Source organism: Solanum lycopersicum, chromosome 3 (assembly GCF_036512215.1).
Source record: "Solanum lycopersicum chromosome 3, SLM_r2.1".
In the NCBI taxonomy this organism is placed as follows: Eukaryota; Viridiplantae; Streptophyta; class Magnoliopsida; order Solanales; family Solanaceae; genus Solanum; species Solanum lycopersicum.
The window spans coordinates 58,347,504-58,361,878 of NC_090802.1; the positions used below are offsets into that span (position 1 = coordinate 58,347,504).

The 14,375-nt window shown below is 35.9% G+C and overlaps 2 protein-coding genes across 4 annotated transcripts; one reads left to right on the forward strand and one right to left on the reverse strand.

The window, feature by feature from the left end:
• The first annotated feature begins 510 nt into the window (after nt 1–510).
• LOC778349 (RNA polymerase IV subunit RPD2) lies at nt 511–11,211 on the forward strand. Of its 3 annotated transcripts, none has more exons than XM_004236313.5 (8): nt 511–702; nt 2,035–2,593; nt 3,114–3,326; nt 4,808–5,688; nt 5,867–6,158; nt 8,020–8,970; nt 10,089–10,360; nt 10,499–11,211. In XM_004236313.5, the coding sequence occupies exons 2-8, from the start codon at nt 2,048–2,050 to the stop codon at nt 10,995–10,997; spliced, it is 3,654 nt and encodes a 1,217-aa protein (XP_004236361.2). In that variant the 5' UTR covers nt 511–702; nt 2,035–2,047; the 3' UTR covers nt 10,998–11,211. The 3 variants fall into 3 exon arrangements, with proteins under 3 accessions (XP_004236361.2, XP_069151322.1, XP_069151323.1); XM_069295221.1 differs by having other exon boundaries at nt 702–1,029; XM_069295222.1 differs by having other exon boundaries at nt 702–933.
• Nucleotides 11,212–12,435: 1,224 nt separating this feature from the next.
• On the reverse strand, nt 12,436–13,821 carry LOC101247603 (arabinogalactan O-methyltransferase 2). The gene has a single exon (XM_004236316.5). The coding sequence runs from the start codon at nt 13,503–13,505 to the stop codon at nt 12,600–12,602; it is 906 nt and encodes a 301-aa protein (XP_004236364.2). The 5' UTR covers nt 13,506–13,821; the 3' UTR covers nt 12,436–12,599.
• Between the last annotated feature and the right edge of the window lie 554 nt (nt 13,822–14,375).

Here is a 14,375-nt window from a genome sequence, read left to right on the forward strand (position 1 = left end):
TACATGTAAATCACATTTGATACATGTATTTGTGATACAAATACATGTGAATTGACGTAGATTTAGTATATTTAGAACGAATTACATATAAGTGTAACCCATATATTTAAAATTCATATATTTGGATATATCAAATTCATGTCTTTAAAGATCGAAATCCGATACAAATGAAAAAACTTAAGGGATTAGCACATAATTTAATTATACTCTAAAATAATGAAACTTGTGTTAATTAATTAAGAGGAATAAAAAAAATTGATCAGTTACCAAATGAAAAAAAGAAATGATCTTTTAGATATGTTAGGTATAAAAGAAAGTTATTTTGTCAAAATTAAAAATCTCATAAAAAAAAGATAAAATAAAATTTACGACGACATTTTTTCTTTATAATATCACAAAATAGTTTTAAGATATAAAACATGATTCACTTTAATTTTTAATTATAAAATATTAATGAGTTATGGTGGATAGTGCTCATATATTTTCTTAAATTTCGAATTCAATTAAAATACATTATATAAATTAAATTTAATTAAAGTAAATCACATAAATCGAGGCGAGTATTATTAGATTTTGTGTTTTTAGTCACATTAACACATGTCCTCACTACCATTTAGTGAGTATACTTACTGCTCGTGCTCCTCTGTTTGTCTGCGAAAAAGCTCTAAAAAATTTCACCAAAAGGGAGCAAATCGCTACTTGGTAAGCCTTTATCTTCTCTTGCTTCAAACATTTCTTTATCTTCTTTTAGTTTCCCCCAAATCGTTAAGATATTCAGAAAATATAGGGATTCACGATTATTTTCTGACACCCAGCTCAAGTTTTGTGTTGGTTTTTGAGTAATTTTTGTGGGGTTTTTTCATTTTCAACAATACTGCTGTAATGCAGTTTGTCCGGCGAGTTCTTTTTGCTTTTGGGTTTTAATTTTTCGAAGTAGGCAAATCCGAAAAGCACTATTTTTTTTTTTTTTTTTTTTTTAAAGATTATGCTGATTTTAGCTCATTTTTGGTAGTAGAAAGTACAGAAAAGGTTAAATGCTTCTCTGATACTTCTTGCATGTGGAGTTCTTTTGTTTCTGTTTCGTGTTTTTTGGGGTTTAGGGTTTAGAGGTGATTTGACTGAAATAAGAATATTACTGTGCTGAAATCCCTAAAAACAGCTGAAATTGATTTATGGGTTTTCTTGAATTGCAAAAGAAAATATTTTTATTTGAAGTAAGATTATATTTTTTCACAAGATGTTGTGGGCATTTTATGGGTTTTTCAAGAGGTGAAAAAAAGAGATCTTTTAAGGGAGCTTAACATTTCATTTAACTTTTTGTTTTCTGAAATGTTGGTGAATGTCTTAGGTCTTTGTAGTTTTCAGTTTTTATGACTTGATGAGTAAATGCTAAGAGTAGATTCTGGTCAAGCTTGTTTTCGTGTTATCTCTTTTAGATCTCATAATAACTCGTTGGGATGTTGGAGTTTCTTATTATTTTAGAAGGCATAACTGATGTTACATATACTCTCTGAAGAAGAATGTATCAGTGCATCCAATATTCAGTGTGAATAGATAGTGTTTCGTTATCTTTTAAATGTAGCATTACATATTTGAATGCTATATAAAACATACTATAAGTCCCAGCCTTCCATAGTCTCTATAATTTTTTAGCTTTATCCTCTTTAGAAATAGCTCAATGGAGCGGAAGTGGGTTCTCAAAAACACATTTTATTTTCGAGAGCATATTTCACCAAGCAATTGCTGTTTTCACCTGATTGACATTTGTTTAGTCTTTTGTTTTGTTGCTTTGTTATTTTGTTTTTTCTTTAATATAACTCATTTCTAGCTAGAAATGAAAGATCAAGCCTTCTCCTACTTTTTTTTTCCTTTTTAGAGAAATGCTCATTTGGCCTCTCTGGAAGGACAATTTTTCGCAGTTTCAGCTGGGCTATTTGAAGACTTTTAGCTGATAGATCATGTTTGTGCATACCAGTACAGTTTGGAATAAAGTTAAATATCGACTGATGATCTTTGATTTTGTGTTTTATGCAGGCATTTCATCTAGATGACAATTTCTGACATCATGGAAGAAGTGGGATGTAGTAGTGGTAAAGAGAAGATATCCAATGGATCAACAAGGATGGATTTTGATATTGATGATCTTTTTGAAGTAGATGACGATGATTGGGACGAGGACGAAGATGAAGATGAGGATGATAGCCATGATATGGTTTTAATTAAAGAGTTGGGTGAAAGTTTCTTGAAGAACTTCTGTAAAAAGGCATCAACTGGTTTTTTTGAGAAGTATGGTTTAATCAGTCACCAGATTAATTCATATAATGACTTCATCAACTATGGAATCCAAAGGGTGTTTGACTCGGTTGGGGAGATCCATGTTGAGCCAGGTTATGATCCATCAAAGAGAGGTGATGGTGATTGGAAGCATGCTTCTGTGAAATTCGGGAAAGTTACCCTTGAGAGGCCGAAGTTTTGGGCTGGGGAAAAGTTTTCTGTGGATGGTGGGAAAGAGTACCTGGACTTGTTGCCACGGCATGCTCGCCTCCAGAACATGACGTATTCTGCCAGGATTATGGTTGAGACCCATGTTCAGGTTAGTGAATATTTTTTTGTCTAATATTCAAAAAATAAATATGATGTTTGCCTATAATCTATAGTTTTATGTGTATCAGATTCTTCCTGTTTATTTATATTCGTTCATTTTTCTTATTATTCTCAAATTTGAATGGGCCAGATCGTGGGATTTCTACTTTTTTTGGTAGTACTCCTTGTATACAGCTGTCTCTTTTCCCTAAATATTAATAAATATTACTACATCAATTTTTTATTATCTTTGAATTAGCTATGTTCTAAAATGATTACATTGTGTTGCTCTTCAGTAGACTAAGTTGTTAATCTTGTTGGTCTCTCTTGAACAAATCTTTATTAAATGCATTTGCCATCCGATGAAAAGTAAGTATATGGCCACTGAAATTTGAAATATAATCCCTTCTCATCCATGCAAAGACAGCCTTTTCCAGTTAGCATTGATAACACACCCAGCATGTCATTTATTTCCTTTGTTAGTTTCTTATTCTTTTAATTTCTTTAGCTGTCCTTGTATATGATTTCAGGTGTATACCAAAAAGCTAGTTAGAAGTGACAAGTTCAAAACTGGCGTAGACCGGTTTGTCGACAAGGAGTGTGAAGTGGAAGACAAAAGGGATGTCTTGATTGGGAGAATCCCTGTGATGGTTAACTCAGAATTGTGCTGGATGAATGGCGTTGACAAGCTTGACTGTGAATTTGATCATGGGGGATACTTCATTGTCAAAGGGGCTGAAAAGGTAAGATCTTCCTGCTAGCACCTCACTCTCGACGCCTCCCTCTCTTCTACTTAAAGATGGCATAGGAAAAAAGGCTGGACAGTTGGTGTGTGTTAGTAAAGTATTTAAGCCCTAATGAGTCTAGAGGGAAGATTAGGGAACCATTTTAGTACTCAAAAAAAGAAGATAACCATTTTATTACACATCAATCTAGCATAACTCAAAATGGTGGAATTTCACTTGTTAATGTTAGAATTTATGTCTCAAATAATATATCTGGGTTAGTTGGACTGTGACACCTTATTCCTACAAGACAATATATTTGAGTGTTGGAATGAACCGAGTGCAATGGGGTGGAATGCATATAGATGATTTGTTTAGTCAAACCCAAAATTGATTCGCAGTGTTGTACTAGTAATTGTTGTTGCCTGAATAGGTGTTTATTTTGACAGATATTCCAACTTCGATAATTCAGATAATTGCGACAGTTGTTTTTCTATAATGGAAGATGTGGTGACAAAAGATTATGAACGATAGGGGAAAATTTAACTTCATATTAGACATTTACTAAGTGATTGATTAAAATGATGCAGAGTCTGAGGAAGATCTGAAGGTCTTAGCTACTTTTTGAGTTGGTTTACTTGTCTTATTTGATGATACTGTTGAAGATTGATCTTATGAAGATGAAGTTTATGCATTGGATTGCATAATGTCCAGCAGTTTAGAGTTCGGACTGATGAAACAGTTTTGTAGAATGCATGAACCTTTAGGAGGAAAGACTATGTGCCTCCATCATAATTTGATGTAGTCGGATGTCACACGCTGTTAGTAAGATAAGAATTCATATTTTGTAAGAGCAGTTGCAAAAATATGTTAAAGTTATTTTTCTTCTGTAAAAACATCAACGGCAGTCTTGGAATAATATAAGAACTCTTTTTTTTAATAATGTGTTGAATTCGAGTAATCATGCTGCATGTTTAATACAATTGCACAAGTTCTTTTGTAGTATTGTTACCTTTGAAGAATCTTTAGCTGCTCTTTTATGCAGAAGTTCTTTCTCAAGCTTCAAGCTGAGTATTGCAACATTTCCCCATGAGTGACTACATAGTAATCCTTTGTCTCAAAAGAATGACAAAGTACACTTTTGGGAAGTCAAACAGTTTGTTTCTTGACTACAAAAATTGTGGTTTGAGTACGTATTATCTTGGTTTTTAGTATGTAGGAGTAATATTTAAGTTAAAAAAAAAAAATATGTAGGAGTGATATTTATTTCAGTTGAAGGAAAAAGAATGGATACTTATTTTCGAAAATTAAATGTGTCCGACTCTGGTACTCCGAATCCCCCATTCTATTCGGGATGTATGTAACTTTTGCATGCATTCTTTACTTGTGCTATTTTCTAGAGTGTTATAGGATATTGTTTAATCTTTTTGGCCTTTTGGAAGTATATTTCCTATTGCAGTTCTTTATTGATTTGGCATCTCTTGCAATTTCCATTTCAGACCTTCATTGCACAAGAGCAGCTTTGTTTAAAAAGGCTCTGGGTGTCAAACAATCCTACTTGGATGGTTGGATATCGCCCAGGTGAAAAAAGGAAGAGAGTCTACATTAAACTGACTGAGACCTTGAAGCTTGAGCACATTAAGGGAGGAGAAAAAGCCCTCAGTGTATACATCCTTGCAGAAATGCCAATTTGGGTCTTGTTTTTTGCTCTAGGTGTTTCCTCCGACAGGGAGGTAGTAAATTTAATTGATGTGGATATTGAAGATACTACTATTGTCAATATACTAGTAGCTTCCATCCATGAGGCTGATAAGAATTGTGAGGATTTCAGGAAGGGGAAAAAGGCTCTTGCTTATGTTGATAGACTTATAAAGAATTGTAAATTTCCACCTCAAGAATCTGTTGAGGAGTGCATAAATGCATACCTGTTCCCTAATCTTAGTGGTTTCAAGCAGAAGGCTCGCTTCCTTGGCTATATGGTAAAATGCCTCTTGCACTCTTTCATTGGTCGCAGAAAGGTTGACAACAGAGATGATTTTCGAAACAAGAGATTGGAGCTGGCTGGTGAGCTCCTAGAACGAGAGCTCAGGGCACACATTAAACATGCTGAGAGGCGTATGGTGAAGGCAATGCAAAGAGATCTTTATGGAGATCGACAAGTGCAGCCAATTGAGCATTACTTGGATGCATCAATAATTACCAATGGTCTCTCTAGGGCTTTTTCCACTGGGCATTGGTGTCACCCTTACAAGAGAATGGAGAGGGTTTCCGGTGTAGTTGCAACTCTTAGACGAACAAATCCATTGCAAATGACTGCTGATATGAGGAAATCGCGTCAGCAGGTTACATACACTGGGAAGGTTGGCGATGCTAGATACCCGTAAGTGTTTGTAAATTTATATTGACCATTGTTTTTGTGCTTTCCATTAGCAAAAAATGGTGACTTCATTTCTTGCTTCCTGATTGTTGCTCATTCTGTCAGTAAGTTTTTGGTATTTTGTTTCTGTTTTGTTTAACTCAAGTATGATGATTTAATGACTGGTCTATAACTTATGTAGACATCCTTCACACTGGGGAAAGCTATGTTTTCTATCTACCCCAGATGGAGAAAATTGTGGCCTGGTGAAAAATTTGGCTAGTATGGGTCTTGTCAGCACAATTATTTTGAAACCATTTCTTGAGACATTGTTCCGGTGTGGGATGCAAAAGTTAGTAGACGATTGTTCCACCTCACTCCATGGAAAGCAAAAGGTACTACTTGATGGGGAGTGGGTTGGAGTATGTGAAGATTCTGCACTCTTCGTTTCAAAGCTAAGACGTAAGCGCCGCAGGAATGAAGTGCCACACCAGGTTGCTCATGATCATTTTCATTTAATTATGTACTGTTGAATCATGGAACGTTGCTGTTGAATATTCATTTATATTGCAACGTTGATTATTGATCCACCAAAAGGATGGTTATAGAACTGTCATCCAAACATAGTAACTTGTGTTTTTCTCTTTTTCTCAAGTAGGATGTAAATCGTCTGTCATACTGTTTTGGATGTACAATATCATGTAAGCGCCACTGGAATAAGGTCCCACATTAGCTTAACTCACAATCATTTTGATTTAGTTATGCACATAGTTTAAGACTTAGAATATTTGTTTTTTGTCTGTGCACGCACGTATTTTGGGGGATAAAGCAGAATACTTGTTTATATCATAAGTATGATTTTCAATTTTATCAGAAGGACAATTATCTAACTGTAAGCCGAATGTCTTGTCTCATGCTCTTTGCTCCTCAAGTTTATGTTATATTGTCACACCAGGTACTTAAAATGTGAAATAAAGAATAGAACTGATAGGAGTAAATCGTCACACCAGGCAAGTAGAGATAATTTTCATTTAATTATGTACAGAAGTCATAAAACTTACTTTAGAAGGCTGCTTATATTGCAAATACATTCATTAAAGGCGATTACAAAATTATTTACCAAATATGAAGGACTAAACTTTTTCTCTTTGTTCCTGAAATGGACGTGATTTTTGTGGTATATGTATTGACTGTAGTATAACTTTTTTATGTATGCTGGTAAGTCCGAACCCTGAAGCTGCCAACAGTAGGTTGTGCCTCTTTCCTCCTGTTAAGATATGGCATGGCACTTGGGCCTAACTCAACCCAAAAGCTAGCTCATGAGGGGAGGTTTGTCCAACTCGATATAAGGAGAACCAAATTCCCATCCCTCTACTGATGTGGGATATCTTAACACTCCCCCGCACGCCCAGACCTGCCCACTGGAGCGTGAACACTTCTAAATGGGGGCCCATCATCGGTGAACAACAAATTGGAATGGGCCTGGCTCTGATACCATGTTAAGATGTGGCACTTGGGCCTAACTCAACCCCAAAAGCTAGCTCATGAGGGGAGGTTTGTCCAAGTCCATATAAGGAGACCAAATTCCCATCCCTCTATCGATGTGGGACATCTTAACACCTCCAATGGTGACCTGAAGTGGAGGGTCTACCATTAGAGCAACCCTCTCGTCATTGACATGTTTCCTTAAATGGAAATATATCTGATGTGTTCAAAATAGATGGAATCCTTGAACTCTGTCATTACTCTTCTTTGATTGTTTTTCCTTTTGGGAAATTTTTCATTATTTTTAATGGTTGGTGTCCTAACTATAGCTTGTGTGCACTGCGGCCAATCCACCGGGTACTTACTACCTCCTACCAGCGCACACACCATTAACTCTGCCCACCAAGCCTCAGGTAGATGGGGGAGAAAGTCACATTTTGGAAATATCTCTTTGTAATGCGCAGAAATTCAGACTAACCAAATAAAAATTATACTAACATTTTAAAATTTTGAAGGATTTAGACAATAAAATTAAATCCAAGAGTTCTCTATGAAATGACCTTAATCACAGATTTGGCAGAACAATAAAACTAAATCCAAAAGTTCTCTATTAAATAACCTTTATCACAAATTTGGCAATTGATTTGATGTTTCCATGCGAGTTAAATTCATGGAAGTTGATACAGTTTCTTGACTAGGGAAATTTGACCCAGTACCTTTTTCATTAGCACCGGATGTGATGTGGAAGTCTTTCTTTTTTACATTGATATTAAAATTCAGTGTAGTATATTTTTTTTAGAAGACGTATATTGTGATATAGGATCTGTAAATGTGATACTCAAACACTGAGCAATCTTAATTTTCTTCTAGGTTGAAGTTAAGCGAGATGAGCTGCAGGGTGAAGTTCGCATATTTTCTGATCCTGGAAGAATTCTGCGTCCTCTTCTTGTTGTTTCAAATCTAAAGAAAATCAAAGCTTTGAAAGGGGGAGATTATGGCTTTCAATCTCTTCTGGACAATGGGATTATTGAGCTTATAGGACCTGAAGAAGAAGAAGACTGTCGAACTGCATGGGGAGTTGAGTACATCTTAAAAGCAGATAAAGAGAACCCACCTGCTAAGTATACTCATTGTGAGTTGGACATGTCATTCCTATTAGGCTTGAGCTGTGGTATTATCCCATTTGCAAACCATGATCATGCTAGGAGGGTCCTCTATCAATCTGAGAAGCACTCTCAGCAGGCAATCGGGTTTTCAACAGTGAATCCAAACAATAGAGTTGATACAAATACCCATCAACTGTATTATCCTCAGAGGCCACTTTTCCGGACAATGTTGGCAGATTCCCTTGGGAAACCAAAATGTGCTCAGTACCAGAAAGGAATGCTTCCTCGGCCTGAATACTTCAATGGGCAATGTGCAATTGTCGCAGTAAATGTTCACCTTGGCTATAACCAAGAAGATTCATTGGTCATGAATCGTGCTTCACTGGAGCGGGGAATGTTTCGATCTGAGCATGTTAGGAGCTATAAGGCTGAGGTTGACAATAAGGAAGCAATGGCTAAGAAGCTAAAGATTGAGGACTCTGTCAACTTTGGAAAAACCCAGAGTAAAATTGGACGAGTGGACAGCCTAGATGATGATGGTTTTCCATTCATTGGGGCAAATCTCCAGAGTGGAGATATCATTATTGGGAAATTTTCTGAATCAGGGGCTGATCACAGTGTCAAGCTGAAGCATACGGAAAGGGGCATGGTTCAGAAGGTTTTGCTCTCTGCTAATGATGAAGGGAAGAACTTTGCTGTTGTATCTCTCAGACAAGTAAGATATATATATGTATATATAAATATGCTTCTACTTATGTGACTATTTATATTCAACTTTTGCTGTTGCATCTCTCAAACAAGTTAAAGTGCTTTAAGATACCGGTTTATTAGAAACATTTATTTATTAAAAAGACCATATTAAGTCTTTGGAGAACTGTTTGTAGGCAGTTTGGCAAGCTTCTGAAATTACTTACACTTCATGGGATGCAACGTCGCCTATTCATAATCTGCACCACCATTATACAGTTGGATGCAAAATTATCTATTTTTGAAACAGGAATTAAAGAAGTAGATCTTTTAGCCCCTTACCGCCCTAGATGAGAAAATGGCATTATTCGTGGGTGCTGGAGTGGGTAAAAGAGTACTCATTATGGAATTGATAGACAATATCCTAAAGAACTTTATAAGTTCCAAAAATTAAAGATACAGATCAAAAAATTGAATTTTAATCATTATGATAAAAGGAGAACAGAGGTTATGTACTGATGTACATAAAGACCATATATAGCTTCACGTGCATTGAAGGCTTGAACCATCTTATTAATGAACGCATTGAAAGACTGGCCACTGAACTAAAGAAAAGCTGATTTGTCTAAAAGTAGCACTACTAAACTATGCTAAAGCTTCAAAACTACAAACTATACTACTTGACTATGTTAAAGATTCAAAGCTACTAGCCATCTAGAATACTTTTTTCTTGTAAGAGTTACAAGAAAGCCTAATCACATATTGTTGTTTTACTTGAGGTGTAAAATTATAACATTTAAATGAGGTTAAATCAGTGCTACAGATGTCAGAATCCCTACAGGACTAGATAGGGAGTCTTTTTGCTGTTTTGCTTTGACAAGTACAGTGTCTGTAGCACATCCTTAATGCTACTCTATCTATAAAAAATTACTTTACCTTCTTAAAAAAATGTTTGCAAATATAGCTGTTAGCGGTAAGCATTATGTCTCTGTGTTATGATTCAAATATACATGTGTGAAGAGTTGGTCACCTCATATCCATCTTTATGTTTCTTCCACCATCCTTCCTTAAGAGTACCTGAAGACACTGTATGGATGATTCCAATTCCCTTTAAATGATTCTAGTGATCTTGTACATTGTGTGCAGGTTCGTTCTCCATGTCTTGGAGACAAGTTCTCCAGCATGCATGGACAAAAGGGTGTCCTTGGATTTCTGGAATCTCAGGAAAACTTCCCTTTTACAATTCAGGGGATCGTTCCAGATATTGTTATCAATCCCCATGCATTTCCTTCCAGGCAAACCCCTGGTCAGCTGCTAGAAGCTGCTCTGGGGAAGGGCATTGCTCTAGGTGGTGGTCAAAAATATGCCACTCCCTTCTCCACTTTATCAGTTGATGCCATAATGGAGCAGCTTCAGGGGTAAGATATCTGAAAGCTGTATCGTTTTTCATAATTCCATGCCCTTGAGCCAACCAGTTAAGCTGTGTTTATTTTGTTGTAGTCAATTGTGAATTCTGGTGATTTGTCATTGACTATTAAATGCTATATGACCTGCAGGCGAGGATTTACAAGATGGGGAAATGAGAGAGTTTACAACGGTCGGACAGGTGAAATGGTTCATTCCCTGATTTTCATGGGCCCAACATTTTACCAACGCCTCATCCATATGGCTGAAGATAAGGTGAAATTCCGTAACACTGGACCTGTCCATCCCCTTACTCGCCAACCAGTGGCAGACAGAAAACGCTTTGGTGGAATTAAGTTTGGTGAAATGGAGCGTGACTGTCTTATAGCTCATGGTGCTGCAGCAAATCTGCATGAACGCCTTTTCACACTCAGTGACTCTTCCCAGATGCACATATGTGGTAAGTGCAAGAACATGGCAAATGTAATCCAGCGAACTGTGCAAGGTGGTAAGGTAAGGGGTCCATTTTGCCGGTTCTGTGAATCAGTCGAAGATATTGTGAAAGTTAATGTGCCATATGGTGCAAAGTTGTTGTGCCAGGAGCTCTTCAGCATGGGAATATCTCTCAAGTTTGACACTGAGATTTGCTAATTTCTGATCAAGTTTCATCTTTGGGATTATACTGATGATGCTGAACATGTTGGTGATGAGGAGAAACTAATCTCTTGTATCTGTACCTTATTAGTTATCAGGTTGTGTCTATTACTGCTTTCTGTAGATATCTCTAGTGTTGCTGGGAAAGTTAACTCTACTCTTGTATTTAAACCTTGTTGGTTATCAGGTTTGAAAAGGTGTGTTTTGTCTAGACTCTCTAGTGCGTGTGCATGAGACACACACATACATGCTGAATTGTTGTTGTAGATTTAAGTTTGCTCTTTTGATGGGAAAATATTGGCATTTGATCTTTCATTGTTAACAAGCAGTAGATGGCCCTTGCTCTATTAGGGGATCGGTTTCAGAGTACAAGGGTAAAAACAAGTGATAGAAATAAGAAGTAACAAGTATGCCATGGTCATCATTAATGTCATATTTGTCCTAAGGGAAAAAACGTACGCCTTTGACATATCACTTGTTTGGTCTTAACATTAGATTTTCTTGACTACAGCAAATAGATTTGATTGAATATATTGCTCTGTTGAAGTAACAATTAGTTATCACCTCAAAAAGTGATAGAAGAAAGAAGTGTAATAAAGTGATAGAAGAAAGAAGTGTAGAAACGCTGATAGAGATTGACGTACTGATTAGTTAGAAACACTTGCTGAATTTCAGGTCAAATAATGCAAACAAACAAAAGATCCATCCATTTATTAACTTACTTCAGCCAAGTAATGTTTGGACTGATTGATGGACCCGCTCAGTTTTTAACTCAGCTGCTCATTGTACTGGAGGGGTGGGTGAAATGGAGGCTCGCATTTGGGGTACTGTGTGATAATAATGTAGCAAAGTTCTATAATGCGGTGGTTAGACTGGATAGTGCACTATGCTTGCCCGTCAAGATCGCAGACCTTCAGAACATGAAGGTAGCGGAGACGAAAATGCTCAGTTGTGCAGGCAAGAGATGACCATAGATAGGAGGAAGGTTTGAAGGTCGAGAATTAGAGTAGAAGGATAAATGGTAGCGTGTGTTGTACTATCTTTACTAGCTAGTCTCCTATCCTCTTTATTTAGTATTCACGTAGTATCTTATTCTTCATCTTTACTAGTACCCATCACTTCTATTGCATTTTTTATCTTGCTATTGTCGTTGTTTTCCTTTCTATCCTTCTTTGATTGAATACAACTTTTCTATCCCACAAAGGTAGAGATAAGATCTGCATACATCTTATTCTCCCCACAACTACTTGTGAGATTACATCGGGACATTATTGTATATTTTACTTTTACTTGTCTAAATTCAGTCCACCAATTCGACATCCCTAATTTCTCGTGTACTATCCTTCATCATCTCCATTTTGGAAATGTCTATACTATTTAACATTCAAATGGAGAGATTCAACCTTATGATTGAAAATATCAATGAATGGAGGCATCCTTGAAGATAAAGCATATATAGAAGGGAGCTAATTTACAAATTTGTGCTCTCAACATAATTAAGGTAAGATAATATAGTAATGAAATAAATATAAGCTGTATGCCTATATCTAACAGCAAACAAAAGAATTTTTTCTACAATAGCAGACTATATATGTTCAATTATGCAGGACAAAAAGTAGTTGCATTTGGTTTTATTGGTATGTTAAAATCCCAGAATTTCCCTTTTGAAGAAAACAAATTAGTGTCACATAAGAATTCCCAAGAAAACCACTTCTCAATCATTCTATCAACATCATGTACCAATACATGAGTCCCATTCTTGTTCTTGCTTCTTCTTGCCAGCACACCAGCAATATAAATTGCAGCCATTCTTCCTGGTGATTCCGGTTTATCGCCTTCTGGTCCATCAACAATCACCAAATCCCACTTCACTTCATACACTTCCTTAGGAACATTTGTGACAAGTGACATAAATTTGCACTTTCTTGATGAATTACTATGCACATCATGTTTTAAACTACTAGGCCTAGCAGTTGCTGAAATGTAGCAGTCTTTCTGGTTTTGTCTAGCATGTTTTAAAATCTTGTATGCATCGCTAGCAACTGTTTGATACTCGACTCTGTAAATTCGAGTACTATCAGCATTACTTGTGGAGTTATAAAGTTTGATCTTCGCGGGGTTGTCCTCGAGAAAGACAGTGAATCCACCCCTATTGATTGTTGAAATTTGAGAAGAGTACTGTGTTTCAAGCCCGAAAACAAGAATATTGCAGGGGGATTTTCGCGATACAAGATCATAGAGAAAGTTGATTTCTTTCTCCGCGAGGGGGTTGTGGCTATGTTCAACTAGAGACAAGGCTGAGAAAATTGGAGAGGAATATGATGTGATAACAGAAATCTTGACAAGTCTGAGAATGGAAGCAAATGATAAAATGAAAACAAGAAGTGGAATGATATTTCTTTTTGTAAATCTCATAGCTATGCAATATTTGTGTAAAAGTGTCTTTTTTAGACGAGTTTTTGGTGAGAAATGAAGCAGAGGAAAAGCAATTTCAGAAGAGGGCATTCTGTTCTTTTCTTTATGTCACTATTTTTCTACCTAAAGGGAGACTTATAATAATTTGTTGTGACATGTGTTAAATTTCCTCACTGAATTTTTTTTGAGTGAAGAAGAAGTAATGGTATTTTCCTTTACTTTGAAGCATTTGTATTTTTTCTTTTTAATTTAGTTGTCACAATTTTTTCATCAGTATTTCTTAAGTTGAATTTTTTTTTTTTGGTAATTGTTGGATGTGATCAATCATTGTGAATGATGGATACTCTTTTTTTAAAGAAGTTGGACACCAAATTTCGTCTGCTTCTGCATTATTTGTTGGGGGTTTCATCTGCCACTATTTTGTGTTAGATCTTTAATATATAACCCTCGTAACAAATAACTTTTTCGTGAACATAAACTTGTATTTTCGTATCATAACATCTCACAAATTACGCTACTTTAGCATGACCTCAATTTCTAAAAACTTATGTAAGTTTGAATGTCAAAAGAAGAAAAATATCTAAAAAATATATATTTTAAAGAATCTTCCTTCTAGGTACTGTTTTCGCCATCGTTTGGTGAACATGAGTGATATCGACGAAAACCTATCTTCTATTTTTATATAAACAAGATCTTACATTGTGGGTTGTCTCTAAATTTATTTTAAGCAGAATTAAGTACCAAACACCAGTTCAACTGTGTATATCTATCTGTCAACAAATTCAACCAAACACTAGAAAATGATTTCTAACAAAGAAAATATCGTTTTTTGCTATACCAACACACCCTAGGTCTAGGTTCATACTCTTTAACTTACTTTCAATACTAAAAATCAAAGAAACATGAGTTCAAAGCTGAGATGACGATAGAGAGTCACGAAGTGCTACTAATCAGTATAAT

What these genes read in the sequence shown, in the direction of transcription:
- LOC778349 (XM_004236313.5), top strand. Translation starts at nt 2,048, where the DNA reads ATGACAATTTCTGACATCATGGAAGAAGTGGGATGTAGTAGTGGTAAA. An exon ending in TTGTCAAAGGGGCTGAAAAG is followed by an intron (nt 3,327 to 4,807) that starts GTAAGATCTTCC and finishes TTTCCATTTCAG; the next exon opens with ACCTTCATTGCACAAGAGCA. An exon ending in GGAATGAAGTGCCACACCAG is followed by an intron (nt 6,159 to 8,019) that starts GTTGCTCATGAT and finishes ATTTTCTTCTAG; the next exon opens with GTTGAAGTTAAGCGAGATGA.
- LOC101247603 (XM_004236316.5), bottom strand. Translation starts at nt 13,505, where the DNA reads ATGCCCTCTTCTGAAATTGCTTTTCCTCTGCTTCATTTCTCACCAAAA.